The sequence below is a fragment of the Cervus canadensis genome, chromosome 18, assembly GCF_019320065.1.
Source record: "Cervus canadensis isolate Bull #8, Minnesota chromosome 18, ASM1932006v1, whole genome shotgun sequence".
NCBI lineage: Eukaryota > Metazoa > Chordata > Mammalia > Artiodactyla > Cervidae > Cervus > Cervus canadensis.
The window spans coordinates 49,506,487-49,530,013 of record NC_057403.1 but is presented as its reverse complement, the minus strand read 5'-3'; the positions used below and the strand labels follow the sequence as shown (position 1 = coordinate 49,530,013).

Here is a 23,527-nt window from a genome sequence, read left to right as displayed (position 1 = left end):
ATTTAGTAAGGAAATAAACTGATGAAATTTAAATGTTTAACATACTTTATATTTTTATTAACATTAGCTTAAGTAAATTTGGTAACAAAATATGTGTAATGGTAGGTACCACAGATGCTCTTTCATCTCCCAATCAAATGAAAATATTCAGGAGTAATAAATTCAATACTGTGAATAATGAGAACAAAGAATGTATTCAGATATATTCATTAATTCAGAAATAAAATTTAATGATTTTTAATTTTGTTTGTATGAGTACAAACTAGGTTAACAATCTATATTTATCTTTACTAAGGGCGCAAAGAAAATATTTGATAAGGTATAGAGTTATTACTTTAGCCCAACCCCTACAGTTAGCACAAATACAAAACCATAATAATGTTTACAAGGTAAAAATTGTACAATAGCTCTGTATTCTAAAATATTACCAGTAATGCAGTTTGAGAATCAAAATACCAGCTGGTTGATTTTGCTTTTATGATGCATATTAATATCTTGTTCTAGAAGCAAGTTACTTAAAAAGAATTCACCATTTTTTCAATATACTTTCATTCCTGGTATGCATTATTAGTTGGAAAATTCATTTAATTGGCAGTAAGGTGGGAGTTTAATCCAAAATGAGCAAAGGCTCCATTTGAAGAGTTATGTAATCAGAAAACATGCAGTGGTAAACTTTCAATTAATAAACTATTACTACTGCTCAGTAGATTATTACTGTAGCTGGCATAATCATGAGAACTTATTTTCACTTGATTACAAGCATTTCTTACCATTAGATTGGTTATGGCATGCAAGAAGTCCAATAATTCCACCAAGGGTGTGGTGACCAATTCATCAGCATGGTCAGCCCACACATTAATGGCTGCCTTGATTAAGCTTCAACACAAACAACGCACTGCTGGAAAACCTGTCTTAACAAAGTCTCTACCACCTTCCTCACTAGCTAACCAGACACGGGTCATCATTGCTTGGCTTGACTTCTCCTTCCAGCAGCCGATTCATCACAACCTTCGTCAAATAGCTGCATGTTCCTCTTTTTCCCAGGGGGGGAGTGTTGTAAAAGGAAGTCATGTCATCCTACAAAGGAAAATAGTAAGTGAGTCATCTGAGTTTTTGTTTGTAAAGAGTTGACAGGTAAAATCAGTGTCAGCCGAGAGGGAAAAATAAATTCACAGGAAGATTTCCTTGTGGAAAATATGAGCTTCTTGAGTTTTTCTTTTATTTTCCTGAGGCATCTTCTCAGCATATAAAACAAAGACAGACATTTTCAGTATTCTCCTTTTTGCTGATAATTTTTATTTACTTAGGGAACCTTTTTATGGTCGAGAATAAAATATTAAACAGACAGCCTGGAAGGAGCTATATTAGGTAGTACACAGCACCAATGTAGCCTGTTACTCATTCCCATCCTCCCAGAATTTAATTTTATAGCCTTCTGGAATCCATGGCTGCTTTCTGGTAAAACACATTTTAACTGCTAACTACATAAAGGAAATTAATCTCTTAGATATCTTTCTAGTCAGAACTTCTTAGCAGAAATGACTAATAATTGACTAAAAAGTAACATTAATTCCTCAAATAAATCAGACTTCCTCTTGTTTCATACTCTGTATATCTGTTTTGTAAGTTAAATGATAAGGGATTTAGGGATACTTTGAAGAATTGAGAAAAAAAATTCTACAAAAAGCTATTTTCTCCACTTACTTGTTTTTCAACTTCCTTTAGTCGACTCTCATCTTTTTGAAATTCATGAAATGCTTCTTTCACCAGTTTGTCAAGATCTACTTTGTCTTGAAATTCTAGCTCAGGGTTCCTTTCCAGTACAATGGATACGACCATTAGTAACTAGAAGAGACAGACATTGAAAGCCAATTATATGAACCATAAAAGCGACATAGTCTGCATATGTTTTCATTCTTTGCTCAGACTGATGGATGGTCCTTGTATTCCACAGCCTGTTCTGTACAATGATAGGTGTTAGGATCATCTATAGATGGAATCTTCCTAACTGTGAAAATTAATAGCATGAGTTCTGTTTGGAAATCTCTTTTTTTTCATTGTCTGTATCCCTGTAGCTATGTGAAAATGTTTCTCAGTCACTTAAATAAAATTGATAACTTAGAAAAATGACTTTTCTGTCAACAGTACACAGTGCCCCATAGTATCCAAAGTGTCTGAACTCTCTCTAGTCTTTAGACCTTCATGCTTGGTGGCAGGCAAGCCACTGTTTGGTGTACCAAAACAGGGTCCAGTGGTGCAGAGGCTGCCTCAGAAAGCAAGGCAGATGAGTACAGTGCAGAATTTGGATCTAGGCTCACGATCAAATGACTTGAAGTCTAGCACGCCAAAATGAGTATAATTCTCTGACATCACAGTATTTCTCAGGGGATAGTTATGTTTTAAACAACAAACTTAAGTGTGATTCTTTATGATATGAGCACTATTTGGTTTGTATAAGCTATCTTAGTTTAAGGCATCATCCTATTGTTTGGCTACCCTATACATTTATCCTAAGTAGTAATGTTCATTTTATATGACAAACTGTAATAAGCAAAATTGTATCTGAGTACATAATGCTTGGTAAAGACTTTCTGATGATGATTATGGTTCCTAGTTTGTACATGGAACAGGATAAAGACATAATTTCCAACCTGGGAATCTTTCTGATATACTTTATTGAAATGTTTCCCAATTAGTACCTGAGAGAACCAAAGGAAACACTAGGAAAAAATCCAGGAGTCACAATGTGGGAGACCTTGGGGCAGAGCTTTATCCAAAAGAATTTGGTTTTGCTCAAGTTCTAAAGGTAAATTTCTTCTGCAAAGAGAATGACCACATGTTAGGGGCATCTATAGGCATGAGATACCAAAAGGTTAACAGTACAAAGAAGGCAATCACTCTTCTAAAAATCCCATCTTTTCTTGACCCCAGTCTCTGTCTCATTCCCACAAGCTATGAAACTGATTGGCTGATACTCTAACCCAAATTCTGGCTTATCACAGATGAGGCTGAATCTCACTCAGCTGACCGTAGCTCCAGACACGTTGGATTTTAGGAGGTGCCACAACCAGTTCAGCACTCACTGAGAGCTTCTGTATCAATAGGACATATTATCCACCCTCAAGAAACACAGATTCTGATGGAGACATTCTCAGAGAAACAAAGCGAGGATGAGCTATACATTATATCCATTCAAGGGAATCTCTATGTATTTGATGTAATACTTTAAAATGGCAAAAAAGTATGTGTTCATGTGCATGCACAGGTGTGTGTATTTTAGCATTTAACTTTATATGCAGCAATGATGATATACAAAATTACACACTTTCTCTGTTCACAGAGATGTCTGGAAAGGTGTCCCTCAAAATAATAGTGATGATCTATAGCTAGTGGATACAGAGATATATTTTTGTTTTCTTTTCTATAATTTTCTCAACTATTGAACTTTTCTACAATAGTCATGAGTCATTTCGGTAAACAGGAAAAAATGCAAATAAGACAAACAGAAAAAGGTCAAGTCCTCTCTTTTATGGTACTGTTGACGCACTTACTGTGGGGGTGAGTGTGTAGCTGAGAAAGTTGGCCAGTCAGTCTTTCTACCCTGATGGGTTTAAGATGTTTGAATTGTTCATGTGCCTCAACTCAAGGGTCAAGGATGGCCATCTCCTCCAGGACTCAACTGGAGATCTGGGTTAGGTGAGGAGTGAATTCCTGGCCTCTTAAGCAGTTTCCTATATACTGGTTTTCAGGGAGCAGATAGAAAGCACTTCTTCAGCAATCTACATTGTTAAATACAAACCTCCACGACAATCTGTCTGTATTTTGGCTGGTCAATATTTCCCAACATGTCTTCAACAAGGAGAGAGAAATTCATCTCATACATGGTCATATCTGACAGGGTTGGTTGCTGAAAAAAATAACTCAACATTAAAATGCTGCATTGTCACACTCTGGTTCCCACTTAACAGGAAAATTCCATTCGCTAGTATCTTCTTCAGCTTCTACAAAACCTTAGAGAGCATTTTCAGCTATATGACTGGATTTTATATATGTCAAACTACTTAAGCTAACCAGCTGACTCTTATGATAAATTAAACCTCCTGTTTTAATAGCTATCTTTCCTATATTAATGTATTGAGGGAAAAGAGACTGTATTAAAAAACTACTTCAATACACAAAAGGAATGGACAAAAATTGAACAACACATAAGAATACATATTGCTTTCGGAATTAACACAACAAGTTACGCTTGCTATCATACTTCAGCATCTAAGTCACTTGCTACTGAATTAACATCATTTCTGTGGCAGGTCCTTCTGAGCTGGCAGCATAAAAATGCATACAAATAAGTGAAACAATATCATGTGAAGAAATGGTAAGCAAACAGAAAAAAGCAAAACAAAAAATTTTCTCTAATCTACTCTTTATATTTCATTTAAAACAAGAGTATTGTAAAATCTTCCATAAACTTTCCACAAACCAAATGAAAGCAGAAAATAAACTCAAACAAATAACAAATCTTGGCATGGTGGATAACCTTCAAAGGATGGAAGGAAAGGCTCTAAATGTTAGGCTTGAATGACAGAAAGCAGATGGAGTAACCAGAATTATTACCTGGTTAATAATGATGAAGAGATGATGAGTCATACTTATTTGCCTTTACCTCAGAGCATGATCTACAGTGAAATTACTCATACCCTAGAACATGTGTATCTACTTACTATTCAAAATGGGACTGAGCCCATTGTCTCCTTTCAATTAAGTGACAGCAATATTATTTTGCTTGGTGTAATAATGCTTCAGTCCTATATTCAATATGGTCCACCTATTGTATTTTGTATTCAATACAATCCAACATACTGTCAATGATTACAGGCATACCTAATTTAGGGAAAAATGAAGCTGGTGCAGGCATACCTTGTTTTATTGTGGTTCACTCTACTGCACTTTGTAGATTTTTGTTGTTGTTCATTTTACAAATTGAAAGTTTCTGGTAGCCCCGTGTTTTTAGATGATGGTTACCAATTTTTAGCAATAAAGTACTTTTAAATTAAGGTATGTACATTGTTTTCTTAGATATAATGCTATTGCATGCCTAGCAGACTACAGTATAGTGTATACATAACTTTAATATGAACTGAATAACCAGAAAAAAATTATGTAATTTGCTTTACTGTGATCATCTGGAACCAAACTTGCACTATTTGAGATATGCCTGCAATTGTAACTGTTTAGATGTCTAGCAATGAGATGAATGGGGTTACAGAAGGAAAGGAAGATCTTTTCATGGGTTCACATCAATGTCCTTTTAATATATCTCATTTGAAAAGTCAGCATGGCTAGTATGCAATATGATAATTAAATCTAGAGAAGAGTTATCAGGCTACCTTATTTTCCAGTCTCTGAAACAAGTGGAAAGTGTAGCAGAGAAGTTAAGAGAAAAGGCTCAGAAGCCAAACTACTGGGAAGGAGGTCACACTAGGTCAGGTGCTTCCTAGATGTATGACTTTGGGAAAACCACTGAGCTGTGTTTCAGTCTCCTCGTCTGTCAAATGGCAGTAATACAGTACCTACCGCAAAAGATGGTTCTAAGGATTAAAGGAGCACTTAGAAAAGTGCCTGGCACTTAAAAATACTTAACACGTTGTCAGCAAGGAGAGAATATGCCCAGGTGATCAGATAATTAAAATAAAGTCTGGTAGGTATTAGTGGAGGCTGGGAAAGAAGCAACAGAAGGTTGCAACAGTCCACTGTACTCAGACACAAGGCCTATTAGAAGAAGCAGGACACGAACAGTTGAAGTGGGTTCCCTGCCCACAGGAGACAGAGGCGCTCCATACAGTGGTCACAGAGACCACCTTGGAAAGGACTGGAGCACCTATACTGACAACCAACAAAAACCAATCAACAGTCTGTGAACAGCATAAAAAATACTTTTAAAAAGTTCTTATTCATTTTTTAAAAAAAATAGTAGATTCACAAAGTTAAAAAATCTGAAAGGTTAAAAAGGATTATCAGTGAAAAGCCCAAACTGTACCATAGACCACAGTCCCTTTCCCCAAAGGCAAAGAAAAGAATGCTATTGATTTCTTGTGGGTTCTTTCAGAAATACCCTATGTACATATCAACAAAATGAGTATAGGTGTGTGTTTTAAGAATATTTTATTTTCACAGATATAGAAATCAAACTAGTAGTTACCAGTGGGGTGAGGGAAGAGTAGAGGGGCAGGACAGGTGTGGGAGACTAAGAGGCACAAACTATGCACAAAATGAATAAATATGCTACAGTACAGGGAATATAGTCAATATTTTACAATAACTTTAAATGGAATATAATCTATAGAAATATTGAATCACTATGTTGTATACCTGAAACTCACATTGTATATCAACTATACTTCAATAAAAAAAAAATACTTTGATAAAGACCTTTATCACAAAGAATTTGGCTGATGTTTCAACACTATAAACAGATATAGTACTCCATTTCTAGAAGGCCTAATTATTCACGTTTGTGCATAAGCAGAATGATTTAGGTGTCAGAATTAAATTAAAGAATTAGAGAGGCTGGCCAGTTGATAGAACCTGGAAAACCATTTGAAGAAGGGAATACTAATTCATTCAGATCAGTGATTGTCTAATGACCTAAAAGTTACTGTACTTTTCATGTTCAATCCAACTCTTAATTAGTAATTTCTAGCGACAGCATTACTAAACCACCTTGTTTCTTAAGACTGATTTGGTTTTTGAACATATGTTTTCCTGTTTGTGAGGTTCCCTGCCACTGGCCTATTGCACTTGGTGATATTTCTACCATCATTGCTATTATTTCTAATCCACTTGATCAGGCTTCTTATTTTCTCCTCTCAAGTACCTAAATATTCTTAGAAAATGAAATAAGTAGAAAGGTCATTTGCAAAGCAGAGAAGCAAAGAACTCTCTGCTCCTTTGTAGTTGCTCAGTCACTAAGTCCTGTCCGACTCTTTGAGACCCCATGGAGAGTAGCACACCAGGCTTCCCTGTCCTTCACTATCTCCTGGAGTTTGCTCAGACTCACGTCCATTGAGTCTGTGATGCTGTCTGACCATCTCACCCTCTGCTGTCTTCTTTTCGCTTTAGGTCTCCTTAGAAGTCCCTTTTACGGACACAGACACAGTGGGGCTGTACCTGGGGCAAATGCCTCCCGGCTACGACAATGCCATCGGGCGTGCGCTCTAGGATCTGCCACACTCGGTCATAGAACCCAGGCGGGGTTCTGTTCAAAGAGCCGTCGATCTGACGCCTGTTCAGCCAACATCTGTAGACCACAAGAAAATGCCTCAGTGTTGAAAAACAAGCTTGTTCTGGCAAAAAGCAGTGCTTTTATATGGACTAATTGTTCCAACAGAGTGAGCAATAAAAGCCAAAATCCATCAATGATGCATATCTACCATGTGTTACAGAGGTTATTAAATATTTCATTGTGAAAACAGAACTTGCAGGAAAGGAGAAAATCCCTAAGATTTTAAAAAATTTAACAGGCAAAATGTTATTCTCTAGTAAGTTTCTTACAATTCACTATGTGATCAAATGAGTTTCTAACACGCAAAGCAGTTCAACTTAAAAACACAGCAAGAGTCAGTTTCAAAATAAGTTCACTTGGTCCTCATGTGCAATAAAATGTAAGTTCCATGAAGACATGGGCATTGTATATATAGTTTGATTACTCCTATATACCTCTCCAAGAAAGGTGCTTAATAACCACCTGATAAGTGGGTGAGTGCTCAAAAAAGCAGGATGTATCTAATGAAACTGTTGTTTAGTCACGAAGTTGTGTCTGACTCTTTTGGGACCTCAGGGACTCTAGCCTGTCCATGGGATTTCGCAGGTAAGAATACTGGAGTGAGTTGCTATTTCCTTCTCCAGGGGATCTTTATGACCCAGGTATCAAACCCAGGTCTGCATTGGCAAGTTGATTCTTTACCACTGAGCTACCAGGGAAGCCCATCTAATGAAATTACCTTATTTTAAACCTTATATGTTAATTTAAACCTTATATTTAATTTTCTATTTAAATACAGCCAAAGTACCAGTGCTAAAAAATCAGCTACCAAATCTTACACGTCATAATAATTAATGAAGAGTTAAAATTCTAGACCTATTATTTTAATGAATTTGTTTTGAATCTTAAAAATATAATAGTTACTTCAATCACAAACTGCTAAAGAGACAGAATTTGCAATATCTGAAAAGAATAAACAAATGACATAGTAGTATATTATCACAAAAGCTGAAGATAGGGACAAATATAATTTTTTTATACTTGGTATTAAAACAGGCAGCAGAGTAAAATGTGTCATCAACCACAAGTAACGATCAACGATATTTCTAGGTGTGAAACTCATTATGCAGGATACAGTGATCCGAAAAAGACATTTTTGTTCTGGTGAAAGAGGATCGAGAAGTTACATCACTACACAAGTGAGGAGGCATCTCTTTTGGATGTATAGCTTCTTTTGGTAGGCCCAGATTTGTGTGACTGGGTTCAGTGCTATGATAAAGAAAAAAGCCAAAAAGGTTCCTTTGTGATGTTTTATTTTGGATAATGGGTATGCAAACTGAATATTTTGCATGTGATTCTTCCCCTTACTTCCTTTGTTTGGCAACAACAAAAAAAGATGTTTTCAGAGTTCTGTGAAGTCATGGTTAAGACTATAAAAGGAAGATGTTTGCTTAGAACAACATAAAAGGTAGAAATGTGTGAATATTCACAGAGCAGGAATTATTTTAGAAGAATTTTCTTATTTTTATCTTTTGACTTTTTACTTAGAAAAAAATTAGGTTTACAGAAAAGCAAAAAAAAAAAAAAAGTTCCTCTACTCAGCCTCCTCTACTTTCTGTCATTTTACATAATCAATACTACAACTATCGAAACCAGGAAATAAATATTGGTAGAATACTACTAATCTTATGGACCTTACTCAAATTTTGCCAATTTCACAGCAAATTTCCCTGTTTTGGTCCTGTGTCCCATCCAGGACCCCACACTGCATTTAGTGTTCAGGTCTCCTTAGGCTCTTCTAATCTGTGACAGTTCCTCAATCTTTATCTTTCACGACTTTGACATTTTAGAAATGTCAGTTATTTTGTAGAATGTACCTCAATTTAGGTTTGTCAGATGTTTTCTCATGATTAAACTCAGGTTATGCATTGTTTTGCAATACCCAGAAATGGCTGTATCCTTTCTCAGCACATCGTATCAGAGGGTATGTAATGTTGACGTATCTTACTACTGATGATGCTAACCTTGATCATTTGGTTAAGGTGGAGTCTTGCTGGGTTTCTTCACTGTAAAGTTACAATTTTTCCTTTTGCAATTAAAAAGTATCTTGAGTGGAAATACTCTGAAATCATACAAATTCCCATTTCTCATCATACTTCCACCCACTAAATTTAGGGGTTCTCACCTGCAATGGTTATTGTTGTACTTGTCTAATGGTGATCATTATTCCACCTACATTATCATCATTCCACCTACACTTTTTTTTTTTTTTTTTATTAGTTGGAGGCTAATTACTTCACAACATTTCAGTGGGTTTTGTCATACATTGATATGAATCAGCCATAGATTTACACGTATTCCCCATCCTGATCCCCCCTCCCACCTCCCTCTCCACCCGATTCCTCTGGGTCTTCCCAGTGCACCAGGCCCGAGCACTTGTCTCATGCATCCCACCTGGGCTGGTGATCTGTTTCACCATAGATAATATACATGCTGTTCTCTCGAAACATCCCACCCTCGCCTTCTCCCACAGAGTTCAAAAGTCTGTTCTGTATTTCTGTGTCTCTTTTTCTGTTTTGCATATAGGGTTATCATTACCATCTTTCTAAATTCCATATATATGTGTTAGTATGCTGTAATGTTCTTTATCTTTCTGGCTTACTTCACTCTGTATAATGGGCTCCAGTTTCATCCATCTCATTAGAACTGATTCAAATGAATTCTTTTTAATGGCTGAGTAATATTCCATGGTGTATATGTACCACAGCTTCCTTATCCATTCATCTGCTGATGGGCATCTAGGTTGCTTCCATGTCCTGGCTATTATAAACAGTGCTGCGATGAACATTGGGGTGCACGTGTCTCTTTCAGATCTGGTTTGCTCAGTGTGTATGCCCAGAAGTGGGATTGCTGGGTCATATGGCAGTTCTATTTCCAGTTTTTTAAGAAATCTCCACACTGTTTCCATAGTGGCTGTATTAGTTTGCATTCCCACCAACAGTGTAAGAGGGTTCCCTTTTCTCCACACCCTCTCCAGCATTTATTGCTTGTAGACTTTTGGATAGCAGCCATCCTGACTGGCGTGTAACGGTACCTCATTGTGGTTTTGATTTGCATTTCTCTGATAATGAGTGATGTTGAGCATCTTTTCATGTGTTTGTTAGCCATCTGTATGTCTTCTTTGGAGAAATGTCTGTTTAGTTCTTTGGCCCATTTTTTGATTGGGTCATTTATTTTTCTGGAATTGAGCTGCAGGAGTTGCTTGTATATTTTTGAGATTAATCCTTTGTCTGTTTCTTCATTTGCTATTATTTTCTCCCAATCTGAGGGCTGTCTTTTCACTCCACCTACACTTATTAATTGAAATTCTATTGTAAAAAGAGTCCCTTCTCTCCCATTTATTTATATCAGCATGCACTTATGGATCTTTATTCTACTGGATGTAATCGAATAGTATCATTATTTATTTTGTTGCTCAAATTGTCCCAGCTTTGGTCATTGCTCCTCCTTCACATTGTCTCTGGCATCCTTCTAACACACCTCTATAGTTTTTGGAGCATTTTCTTACAGAAAGTAAGGTTCATCTTGTGTTTTTTCTGCCCCAGCCCTGGAATCAACTACTTCTCCAAGGAATCCTGGTTCTTTCCATTAGAAAGTGTTATGTGGAGATCAGTATCTGGGTGCCAGGTTTGCTCACTGCTGTTGCGGTTTCATTGCTTCTAGGTTCTCTTAGTGGACAGTTAGGAAAGATAAGGATGTATGCTCCCATATACATAGACACATTCTCATTTATTTCTCTATCTATCCATCTTTGTAAAAACTGTGAATTCCTTCTGGGCATACACATTGAGGAAACCAGATCTGAAAGAGACACGTGCACCCCAATGTTCATCGCAGCACTGTTTATAATAGCTTGGGCATGGAAGCAACCTAGATGCCCATCAGCAGATGAATGGATAAGGAAGCTATGGTACATATACACCATGGAATATTACTCAGCCATTAAAAAGAATTCATTTGAATCAGTTCTAATGAGATGGATGGAACTGGAGCCCATTATACAGAGTGAAGTAAGCCAAAAAGATAAAGACCAATACAGTATACTAACACATATATATGGAATTTAGAAAGATGGTAACGATAACTCTATATGCAAAACAGAAAAAGAGACACAGATGTACAGAACAGATTTTTGGACTCTGTGGGAGAAGGTGAGGGTGGGATGTTTCGAGAGAACAGCATCGAAACATGTATATTATCTATGGTGAAACAGATCACCAGCCCAGGTTGGATGCATGAGACAAGTGCTTGGGCCTGGTGCACTGGGAAGACCCAGAGGGATGGGGTGGGGAGGGAGGTGGGAGGGGGGATCGGGATGGGGAACACATGTAAATCCATGGCTGATTCATGTCAATGTATGGCAAAAACCACTACAATATTGTAAAGTAATTAGCCTCCAACTAGTTTAAAAAAAAAAAAACCTGTGAATTCACAGTGATACTTCCAATTCCAATCAAATACCACAGGGTATATTCTAGCCATTCTCCTTTCCTTATTTGTAACTATATATTTCAACACTGAAAAAAATCTGGCTCAAATTAGCTGCAATATATTGAATTATTTATTTAATCTCAGGGTGTGTATGTATATGTGCCATATATTGGGTTGACCAAAAAATTTGTATGGGTTTCTCTATAAGATGTCATGGAAAAACTCGAACGAACTATTCAGCCAACCCAATATATAACACTATGCATGTGTGTATAAATTCCAGAACTGCTAATTCTTACCGAAAAATAAAATTACTATACAGAGTCCAGGATTTGTGTGTGGTTCTTTTTTTGTTTAGCTTTCCAAATGTCTAGTCAATATTTTCCAAAGGTACATTGCAATACCCAGAAATCTGGTTAATTCTTGTCTTCCCCTCCCCCTTCAGTGTGGTAATATTATTCATTCATAATATGGTTAGGGTCAATTGTTACTGTGTATATTATATTTTTGGTATCTTCCACACATGGATTAATTTTCATTAATGATTTATGTTTGGGGAATAATTATTTATGTTTTAGAAATATCACTGAAGTTGGAGAGTCAGAGCTATTCAAATAGTCTGAATTTGAAGTATTGCTCTCCCCTCAACGCTATTGCTCTGGATCTATTTTTTTCATTCTTTCCACCCTGTTCCCACCCACTCTCTGAAGGTAACCGATTTCACTAGTTTCTGATTTAGCCTTCCTGTATTTCTTCTGCAAAAAGGAGCAGACTTCCTCTTCTTTCTTACATGAAGAGGAGAGTACTATACTCTTTTGTACTTTGCTATTCTCAAGTAACAGTACAGCCTAGAGATTATCCCCTATCAGTAGAGACCACACTCGTTCTTTTTTCACAGCTTCATAATACTCCTTTGTGTGGACATTTACCACAATTTATTCAAATAATTCCGCATGGATGGGGACTTAGGTCATGGGCATTCCAAAATTTGCAATTATAGATGATGCAATGAATAACCTTGTGCATGTATCCTCACATTGTTGGAGGCAAACCTCCAGGGTGGGTCCTTAAAAATGAGACTGAGACTGCTGGGTCAAAGCGTAAGTGCACATGGAGACTTTTTCTTAGATATTATCAAACTCTCATATAGAAGGGTTGTACTCATCAGCTGTATATGGGAGTATCTGTTTTCTCCACGGCCTCAGCAAATGTTCCCCATTCTCTTTCACTTTGCCAGTCTGATAGATGAGAAATGGTATCTCGATGTGTTTTAATTTACGTTTCTCTAATTATGAGTTAGTGTGACATCTCTCCAAATATTTAAGGTCCGTTTTTAATATTTTAAATGAATTGATCAATCATATTTTCCTCCATTTTTCACTTAGGTATGTTTGTGCTTTATCCCTCAATTTTTTTTTTCATTTATTTTTATTAGTTGGAGGCTAATTACTTTACAATATTGTAGTGGGTTTTGTCATACATTGACATGAATCAGCCATGGATTTACATGTATTCCCCATTCCAATCCCCCCTCCCATCTCCCTCTCTACCAGATCCCTCTGGGTCTTCCCAGTTTTTTCCAGCCCTTCACTTTTAGTCTGTATGTGTCTCTTGTTTTGAGGTAGGTCTCTTGTAGACAGCATATATAGGGGTCTTGTTTTTGTATCCATTCAGCCAGTCTTTGTCTTTTGGTTGGGGCATTCAACCCATTTACATTTAAGGTAATTATTGATAGGTATGGTCCCATTGCCATTTACTTTGTTGTTTGGGGTTCACGTTTATACAACCTTTCTGCATTTCCTGTCTAGAGAAGATCCTTTAGCATTTGTTGAAGAGCTGGTTTGGTGGTGCTGAATTCTCTCAGCTTTTCCTTGTCTGTAAAGCTTTTGAATTGTTCCCCATATATGAATGAGATCCTTGCTGGGTACAGTAATCTAGGTTGTAGGTTACTCTCTTTCATTACTTTAAGTATGTTCTGCCATTCCCTTCTGGCCTGGAGGGTTTCTATTGATAGATCAGCTGTTATCCTTATGGGAATCCCTTTGTGTGTTATTTGTTGTTTCTCCCTTGCTGCTTTTAATATTTGTTCTTTGTGTGTGATCTTTGTTAATTTGATTAATATGTGTCTTGGGGTGTTTCGCCTTGGGTTTATCCTGTTTAGGACTCTCTGGGTTTCTTGGACTTGGGTGGCTATTTCCTTCCCCATTTTAGGGAAGTTTTCAGCTATTATCTCCTCGAGTATTTTCTCATGGCCTTTCTTTTTGTCTTCTTCTTCTGGGACTCCTATGATTCGAATGTTGGGGCGTTTCACATTGTCCCAGAGGTCCCTGAGGTTGTCCTCATTTCTTTTGATTCTTTTTTCCTCTCTGCTTCATTTATTTCCACCATTTTATCTTCTACCTCACTTATCCTATCTTCTGTCTCCGTTATTCTACTCTTGGTTCCCTCCAGAGTGTTTTTGATCTCATTTATTGCATTGTTCATTTTTAATTGACTCTTTTTTATTTCTTCTAGGTCTTTATTAAACATTTCTTGCATCTTCTCAATCTTTGTCTCCAGGCTATTTATCTGTAACTCCATTTTGTTTTCAAGATTTTGGATCATTTTTATTATCATTATTCTAAATTCTTTTTCAGGTAGATTCCCTATTTCCTCCTCTTTTGTTTGATTTGGTGGGCATTTTTCATGTTCCTTTATCTGTTGGGTATTTCTCTGTCTTTTCATCTTGTTTAGATTGCTGTGTCTGGAGTGGGCTTTCTGTATTCTGGAGGTCTGTGGTTCCTTTTTATTGTGGAGGTTTCACCCAGTGGGTGGGGTTGGACGATTGGCTTGTCAAGGTTTCCTGGTTAGGGAATCTTGCGTCGGTGTTCTGGTGCATGGAACTAGATTTCTTCTCTCTGGAGTGCACTGGAGTGCCCAGTAATGAGTTTTGAGATGGGTCTATGTGTTAGCTGTGACTTTGGGCAGCCTGTATGTTGAGGCTCTGGGCTATGTTCCTGCGTTTCTGGAGAATTTGCGTGGTATGTCTTGCTCTGAAACTTACTGGCTCTTGGGTGGTGGTTGGTTTCAGTGTAGGTATGGAGGCTTTTGGATGATCTCTTATTACTTAATGTTCCGTGTAGTCAGGAGTTTTCTGGTGTTCTCAGGTTTTGGGCTTAAGTCTCCTGCCTCTGGATTTCAGTTTTATTCTTCCAGTAGTCTCAAGACTTCTCCAACTATACAGCAGTGATAGTAAAACTTCTAGGTTAATGATGAAAAGATTCTCCACCGTGAGGGACACCCAGAGAGGTTCACAGAGTTACATGAAAAAGAGGAGAGGGAGGAGGGAGATAGAGATGAGCAGGAGCAGAAAAAGGGGGACTCAAGAGGGGAGAGACAGATCTACGCAGTTGTCTGTTTCCAGAGTGTTCTCTGTAGCCCAGACACCCACAAAGATTCACAGAATTGGATTGGGAAGAGAAGGGGAAAGGAGGAAATAGAGGTGTTCTGAGGTAGAGAACGGAGAGTCAAAAGTGGGAGAGAGTAACCAACACACTCCTGAATAAAAATGGGAACTGAATATTGGATTCTTAAATGTCCAAAATTTATATCACATACTGAAAAACAAAGATTAAAAATCTAGAGTAGAGGTTAGACTCTTAAAAATACAATGTTAAAAACAAAAACAAAAACTTTTAGAAATATATATGAAGTTCAGTTTAAAAATAGGGCTTCTCTCTTTTTTTTTTGCAAGGTTATAGTGAAATGAAAATGAAAATTAAGGAGTAGTAGAGGAGTAATAGAGGACTTTAAAAGAAAATGAGAAAAAGAAAAAAAGAAAAGAAGAAAAAAAACAAGAAAAAAAATTTTTTCCTAATTAATAAAATCATAAAAATCTACAAAAATGAAAGTTAAGGAGTAATGGGGGAGTAATAGGGAATTTTAAAAGAAAATAAAGGAGAAAAAAATGAAAAAGAAAAGAAAAGAAAAAAACTGTTTTTTTTTTAATTTTAAAAAAAAGGTAAAACTATATCTAGGAATTTCTCTGGAGCTGTTGCGGTCAGTGTGGGTTCGGTTCAGTTTCAGATAGCTCCTCGTTCCAGCTTACACTTCTCTATCTCTACAGGCCCCTTCCAGTGTAGTCAGTGTTATCTACAGGGATTTTAATCTGTTGCACCGGTCCCTTCTGAAGCGGTTCCCTTTGTTTATTTGGCTTCTGTTTGCTGGTCTCTTCAGTGCCTAATTTCCGCCCTGACACAGGTGGGCAGAGGTGGTCTCTTTTTCAGGTTCGCTAGTTCAGTCCGCGCTGCGGGTAGGGAGGGGCGCTGCTTTCCCCATCTACGCTGCTCAGGCTCCTGGCTGCTCTATATGGAGCGTGCCCTGCGTTGCGTGCGGTTCCAGTTTTCGGGTATTCCACAAAAGCGCAGACTTGGTTGCACCTGCGTTTTGTGCCTTCCCCGGCCAGAGCAGCTCAGGCAGCCAGGAGCTTGACAGGCGCACTCTCCGCGGGTGCGGTGCGCCTTCTCCCCTCTGCGGCCCCAGTCTCAGTTTCCGCCCGCGCTGGTCCAGTGCGTGTGCCTTGTGTTTAGCCGTGACCCTCCCGGCGGTTGTCAACCATCCAGAATCTCAGGAAGTCTTTGGTTAGAAACTGGAGGCCTGTTTGCAGTGTGGTAGGGGTGCCGTCTTTGGGGCCGAGTTTTCCCCTTTCCCCTCCCCCCTGCCTCCTGCCTCCGGCGGGGCTGGGCCGGTCCGCAGCCCGGCTAGCTCTTCTCTGGACTTGCTCAGACCCTTTGTTCTGCGAACGGCCGGCAGTGTGTTCGGGCCGGTTAATTTTCTCTCTCTCTTTTGCTGTCCCACAGTTTAAGTTGGTATCTCATAAAAGCTCCCTCCGATTGCCCTCAGGGCACTCAGGCCTGGTCCTTACCCTAAGCAATGCCGCCCGCTCCTCTCCATTCCGCCCCCACTTGCTGGTGGTGGATGCAGGCGTCTGGGCTACTTTTCTGCTGGGAGTTGCTTTTAGGCACGTAATCTGTGGGTTTTATTTATTTTTCCTCCCAGTTAGGTTGCCCTCTGAGATGCGAAGACTTCCCCCAGACCCACCACTGCAAGGGTTTCCTGGTGTTTGGAAACTTCCTCTATTAAGACTCCCTTCCCAGGACGGGTCTCCGTCCCTAGCTCTTTTGTCTCTCCTTTTATCTTTTATATTTTGTCCTACCTCCTTTTGAAGACAATGGGCTGCTTTTCTGGGCGCCTGATGTCCTTAGCTAGCGATCAGAAGTTGTTTTGTGAAGTTTGCTCTGCGTTCAATTGTTCTTTCAATGAATTTGTAGGGGAGAAAGTGGTCTCCCCGTCCTATTCCTCCGCCATCTTGGCTCCTCCCTACCCCTCAATTTTTAAGTTAGTGTTAACTCTGTAACACATGCCTTGCTCCAGCTTCTCAGTTGTCTTTTGGCATTGCCTTTTTTTTTCCTATGAAAAATGCTGTTTTTAATTTTTATATAGTTTTATTAATCTTTCATTGGCCCTGGGTTTGAGTCATAGTTAGAAAGTCTTTCTCATACCAAGGTTACAGAGGAATTTACCCATGTCTTCTTCCAGCTAAGTCATGTCCAATTTTTTGTGATCCCATGGACTATAGCCCACCAGGCTCCTTTGTCTGTGGGATTTCCCAGGCAAGAATACTGGAGTGGGTCACCATTTTCTCCTTCAGGGCATCTTCCCGACCCAGGAATTGAACCCATGTCTCCCGCCTGCACTCCACAGGCAGGTAGATTGGCACAGGCATTGGCAGATGGATTCTTGAGAGCCTATTTGGAGGTTCTAGCAGGGGAGCGCAGCTACTCGTATACCCTTGACCGGAGACCGGTCCTCCTCTATCGGGGATGGTCGTCCTCTTCGACTGAGCGCGCAGCTTCGGGAGGGACGCACATGGAGCGGTGAGGGAGGAAGGGGACACCCGCCTAGCCAGCCAGATCAGCCGAGTCAACCCTGGCGATCAATGGGGTGACAGATGTCGCAACCAGATCACCCTCACGTCTGGCAGATGGATTCTTTACCACTTGAGCCACCTGGGAAGCCTTTAGCACTAGCACAGTTTCATTTTTTTAAGTGTTTAGATCACTAATATGTTTGGAGCTTATTCTTAAGTACAGTACAAAGTATGGATATTATTTTATCTTTTCCATGTGGTTATCCAGTTGTCACATCACTAGTTATTTAAAAAGTCCATCCTTGACCCAATGATATGAGATGTCACCTCTATCACACACAAAATTTTCAGATGTGACTGGGGGTCTACTTCTGGACTTTCTATTCTGTTCAATAGTTTTCTTTTTCTGTTCATGTACCAGCATCATATTATTTTAATTATAAAGGCTGTTAAATATTTTAACTGTCTCTCTTAGGGGAAGTCTTTATGTTTTTCTGGTTATTCTTGCATGCTTGTTTTCTCATAGGAAGTTTAGTATTTACTGGTCTAACGCCATAAAACAGCTTGTTGGAATTTTATTGGAATTGTTAGACATCTTTAAAGTCTTCCTGTTTAAGAAAAAGGATGCTTTTCTATTTGTTGACATCTACTTTTGCAGAAGACTTCTTTCCTAGGTATTTCTAGGCATATAACTATATCATTTTGGAAAGTACCAGGCACACAAATAGCGCTCAATAACTGTTTGTCTAAGTAATTATATTAGAACTGTTTGTGTAATAAAAATAACTCTTCAATTCAAAGCAATCCAAAGTATTTGCTTTACTTATATTCTAAGGTTGGTACAAGTTACGTCTAAGACAGTTTATTCTAAAGAAGATTATAGTCTACTTAAAGAGACAGAGTTACAAGCAAGAATTTAACTAACATTATCAAACCCAAACTTGTGTGCCAAAATGTTGGGAGGAGATGGTGAGTGCTACCAAAGGTCAGAAAGGGAACTGACCAAAGTAGAATGAAGTATTATATTCTACACAAAATAATAAAAGTTATTACAAAGTATACCTGGAAAAAGTATAAAATTCAAATCAGTGCAAAATTACAACTGAAGATAGACATTTTAATTAGTATCTCTATGTATGCTGCCCATCTAGTATTCACACTTTGCTACATCTTATTTCTTATTAACATCTTACTGATTTCATACACACACACACACACACACACACACACACACACATATAAAATGTTATTGTAAATCCAGAGTGTCCTGTAGGTAACAAAGGACCCTCATTACCTTCCATTCTGTTGAGGCTGGAGAATATCCAATAGCAGCTGTTTTACTTCACTAGGTGACAGCTGATATAAGTCTCTGGCTGGCTTGTTTCCACCACGGATTTGTAGTTCATACTCCATAGCATGGATGATCCACCTGAAACAAAACAAGGGAAGCATGAATCAGTAACTCAAGATAAAATCACCTTGTGCTTCTCATTGCAATGCCCTTAACAGCACTGACCCATCCAAAGAGGAATGAAAACGGCCATTTAAATTTCCTGAACTTCTGATAGAATTACCTCCATCAAGATTATGTGACACGATTAGACTGTTAAAATGAGGCCTGCTCTTGCATATGTGGTAAGGTAGTAAAGCATGAAAATAAACTTAGGTTCTTACCAAATGAGATTGATGAGTAGCAGCTGTCACATTAGTATTTTCTTAATAATAGATATATGAAAAAATAAATAGGATAAAAATTCATTTTAAGAAATGAGCTGTGATATACTATTATATAAATGCTCATTTCCCACGAAAGACAAGTATTTTTTACCTATTACATTTATTTTGTAGTCATTCCCTTGTAATTAGAAGGGATAGAGAAGTACCTGACTTTTAAATACAGAGACACAGTTAATTATAACTTAATTATACTAGCATATTAGAGAACACACTTTATTCAACAGATTTCAGAAGAATCTATTCTTTAATAAGATACTTAAATGCTGTTCATAAAATATGTTTTTATTACAGAAACAGCTTTATTATGTTTATTTAGGAAAGTATTTATTGAGCACTGTTTGTGTGCCTGGTAGTTATATGCCTGGAAATGCCTAAAATATTTAATCATTTTATGTGTAAATAATTTTACTCTTTAATTTGAGAAGCTTTTAGTACTTTTATAGTGTCATCTCATTTCATTTCTGTTATTCTGAGGAAAGAACTCAGATAAACCAGTTATGCAAATTGAAGAAAACTCTGGAAATAACACTGTGCCTTAGGGAATCAGAACTCTACACACCATTAGGAAAAGCTAGGGAATTAGTTTTACACAGCAGATTCCTATACTTTATGCTTAAATCCTTTGGTGAAAACTGAATAACAGACAGAGACAGGAAAGCTCAGCATCTGGAAAGAAAGTGTCTCCATTTACCCACGTTTTGTCTCAAAAGAGGGGCTGTACAGCCAGGGCACAGGGAGAAACATAGTTACAGCAACGAAGATTTAAAGTAGGGAAGCTACTGCACCCAAATATTTCAGTATCTTTCTCCTGATGTACTCCTTTGAAAGACTGCCTACAAGGGTTATCACAAGTATAGAGATGAAAAAGTTAGACGGAAATAACCAAAAATTAAAGTCTTTCTGCCAAGGCTGGCTTGCAAAACAATACTGATGAATCCTTACAGAGTGACTTTAATGTCTCTTAGTGGAAAAAATGGTAGGAAAAAAGGTAATAGTTTCCGGTTGAAGTAAGTAATATCAACCAAGCATATCGCCCTGCCCACTTAGCCAGGCCACAGGAAACAAAGTGTGTCCCTGCTCTCACTGTGACTGCTCCAATCCTTCTGATAAGGCAAATCTCACCTCTTTTTCCTATCCTCTTCACTATTCTTCATTGTTGCCATTTCTGGAAGTTAGGCATTTAACTAGCCTGCCAGTTGGATACTGAGGTAGATTATACAGGCATAAAGAAATACACAAGGATGGGACATAATAATGTAAAAAACATACTATTACCACTGATAGTACATGAGAAATATTTAATACTTGCTCTTTGGTAAGAACAGTAAAGATGACAAGGTATTTACAAACAACAAAATACATGTTTGTGAGTTTTCTGATATGTGCAGCAGAACTTGTGATAGAGTTAAGACGTACAATTTGCACTTCTGTAATCAGCTGAAAAGAAAAATTGGACTAAACTTATATTACTTCCAAACACTAGAATTTATTAGGACTTCCTCATAGCTCTGTCGGTGGAGAATCTGCCTGCGATGCAGGAGACCGTGGTTCAATCCCTGGGTCAGGAAGATCCTCTGGAGAAAGAAATGGCAACCCACTATAGTATTCTCACCTGAAGAATCCCAGGGACAGAGGAGCCTGGTGGGCTACAGCTCATGGGATCCCAAGAGTTGGGCATGACTTAGCACTAAACCACCAAACCAGCAGAATTTATTTACTTGCTCATCTTCACTATTATGAACTACATTTAGTCAAAATGCTAATAGAGACATAAAAGTCACAAGGATACAGTTACTACTTTGGATTTTATTTTGATTTTAAAGTTGCTTATGAAATTAATTCTTACAACATTTCACTTACTGTAAACTGTTCTGTGAACTCTTAAAAATAAAAAAAAAATTCTATTTTTAATTTTAAGGTTAGACAGAGTTGTTTTCTATTTATTATTGTATTTCTTTTTTTTTTTTGTATTTCTTTATTTGATATTTAAAGTTTACATATGAGGCAGCTTATATAATAGAAGCAACATCAAATTTAAAATTTAAAGACCAGCCTTTTAGTCTTCCCAAGCAAGTTAACATCATGAAAAGAAAAATGGGGTGAGGGGTATTTAGATTAAAAGTGACTTAAGAGATGTAACAACTAGTGCCTTGTGGGGACCTTCTTTGAGACCCTGATTATTTTTAAAACAAAGTCATTCTGGTAACAACCAGAAAAACATGAATAAAAATATTGTAATATTACAGGTAATATTACAGAATCACTGCTAATTTTGTTGGGTGTGATAATGGTACTGTGGTTATTAAGAAAATTTCCTTTTCCTTACTTTTGTTGTTGTTTAGTTGCTAAGTTGTGTCTGACTCTTTTGTGACCCCATGGACTGTCGCCCACCAGGCTTCTCTGTCCAGGGGGATTCTCCAGGCAAGAATACTGGAGTGGGAGAAACCATTTCCTTCTCTAGGGGATCTTCCTGATCCAGGGATCAAGCCCACGTCTCCTGCACTGGCAGGCAGATTCTTTACCACTGAGTCACCAGGTAAGACCCTTCCTTACTTTAGATATATACTTACTAAAATTATGAGGGGTAAGAATCAAAATGTCTGGGATTTGCTTTGTAATCTACAGCAAAAAAAAGAAGCAAATATAGTAAATGCAAATTACTAACAATTGCTTTTACTCATTTAAATAATGAGTATATAAGGATTTACCAAATTGTTCTACTATTACACATTTAAAAATTTTGTCAGAATGAAAAGCAAAAACAATAAAGACAGACCTGAATACCAATTCTGTCACTAACCAACTGAGCTCCATTAGCAAGTTATTTTTTAAATGGGAATACTATATTACTATTACTTGTTTAGCTCATTTTATGAAATTATTTTGAAGAAAAAATAAGAATGTTATGTTAAAAATTGTTAAAAAGCTTTTGAAATTATAGAGTTCAATTTTTTTGTTCAGTTGTTATGTTCAGATTATGTTAGCAAACTCCTTTTACTTGACTCTCAGACTCAGGTTGGACAAGTGCCACATCAATTTAACTTTAGGAGGTATCTATCCTCTTTTAAAATAAATAATTACAAAATTTTAAAAACACTTTTTAAGGTCTTCCCAAAAGTTGAGTTATTAAAACTAAACAATATCTATCACATTTACATTTTAAAATCTTCAATGCCATAAACAAAGATAGTTGGAGATCTAAAAATTTTCCCAAGACTTCTATTTACAAAGTCCCAGCAGTTCTGTGCAAAAATTACAGAAAACAGTACTCAGCAGCCACCGAAGAAAGGTGACTGTTTTTCATTCATTTGAGCACAAATGAATCTTATTTGTCAGACTGTTAAAAAAAACGCATTATTCACTAAAAAATATTGGTAAAATTAATCTGTTTAGCTTGGAATTCTTCAAAAGACTAAAATAGAGCTCATATCAAAACAGCCTTAGATATGAACCATCAGAGACTTAGAGAAAGTCAATAACCAAGAGAGTAAAATCAAAGACATTTTAATCCATTTTTAGAATTACTAATACAAAAGGGCATTAATTCCTTTGCATGGGAAAATCTGGTTTCTTACCCTCACTGCTGCTGACAAAGTCACCAAACCTGATTTGACAATTCCAGTGTAAAAGCAGTTAATGCAAAATGGGGAAAGCAAGCAACTGTGAAAGGTCAAAAGAATGAAGGTTATCCTTGGACAAGATCCTTATAAATTCAGTCTGTCTAAAGAATCAGGGACATGCTCTACTTGCCAATAAGCAAATGAGAAAGAGGCAGATACACATGACTGACCAGATCAACCTTCAAATGTATCATGGTCTGACTTGACAATGAATTCCTCCACACTGCTAGAAAAATGTGAAGAGGCAGACTAGTATTCCTACACAGTCCTGGGAGTTAGCTTGTCCTTCTAAAAACTCTCTGGGATGTGAGGTTGGTTAGCAAATTGTGTATGTACTGGCATTTTTCTTTCCAACCTGCCCCAATTAAGGAGTGAAATAGAAAATAAAGTTCATGGAAATCTGACATCATTGGCAAATCAAAAACAGCTGACATTTTCTGGGAAAAAAAAAAAAAGCAATAAACAATAGCACTGATCCATAGCAAGAAACAACATTTAAAGTAATTATTT

At 37.5% G+C, this 23,527-nt stretch overlaps 1 protein-coding gene across 4 annotated transcripts in view; it reads right to left on the bottom strand.

Moving 5' to 3' along the window:
- Positions 1-205: 205 nt before the first annotated feature.
- PHKB (phosphorylase kinase regulatory subunit beta) overlaps positions 206-23,527 on the bottom strand; it is a 221,781-nt gene continuing 198,459 nt past the window's right edge. For all 4 annotated transcript variants that reach the window (XM_043437856.1, XM_043437857.1, XM_043437858.1 and 1 more), the window contains 5 exons: positions 18,955-19,089; positions 7,168-7,297; positions 3,800-3,907; positions 1,705-1,845; positions 206-1,077 (listed from right to left, as the gene is read on the bottom strand). In XM_043437856.1, coding sequence (XP_043293791.1) covers positions 940-1,077; positions 1,705-1,845; positions 3,800-3,907; positions 7,168-7,297; positions 18,955-19,089 — 652 coding nt within the window. In that variant the 3' untranslated portion in view covers positions 206-939. The remainder of the gene's footprint in view (positions 1,078-1,704; positions 1,846-3,799; positions 3,908-7,167; positions 7,298-18,954; positions 19,090-23,527) is intronic.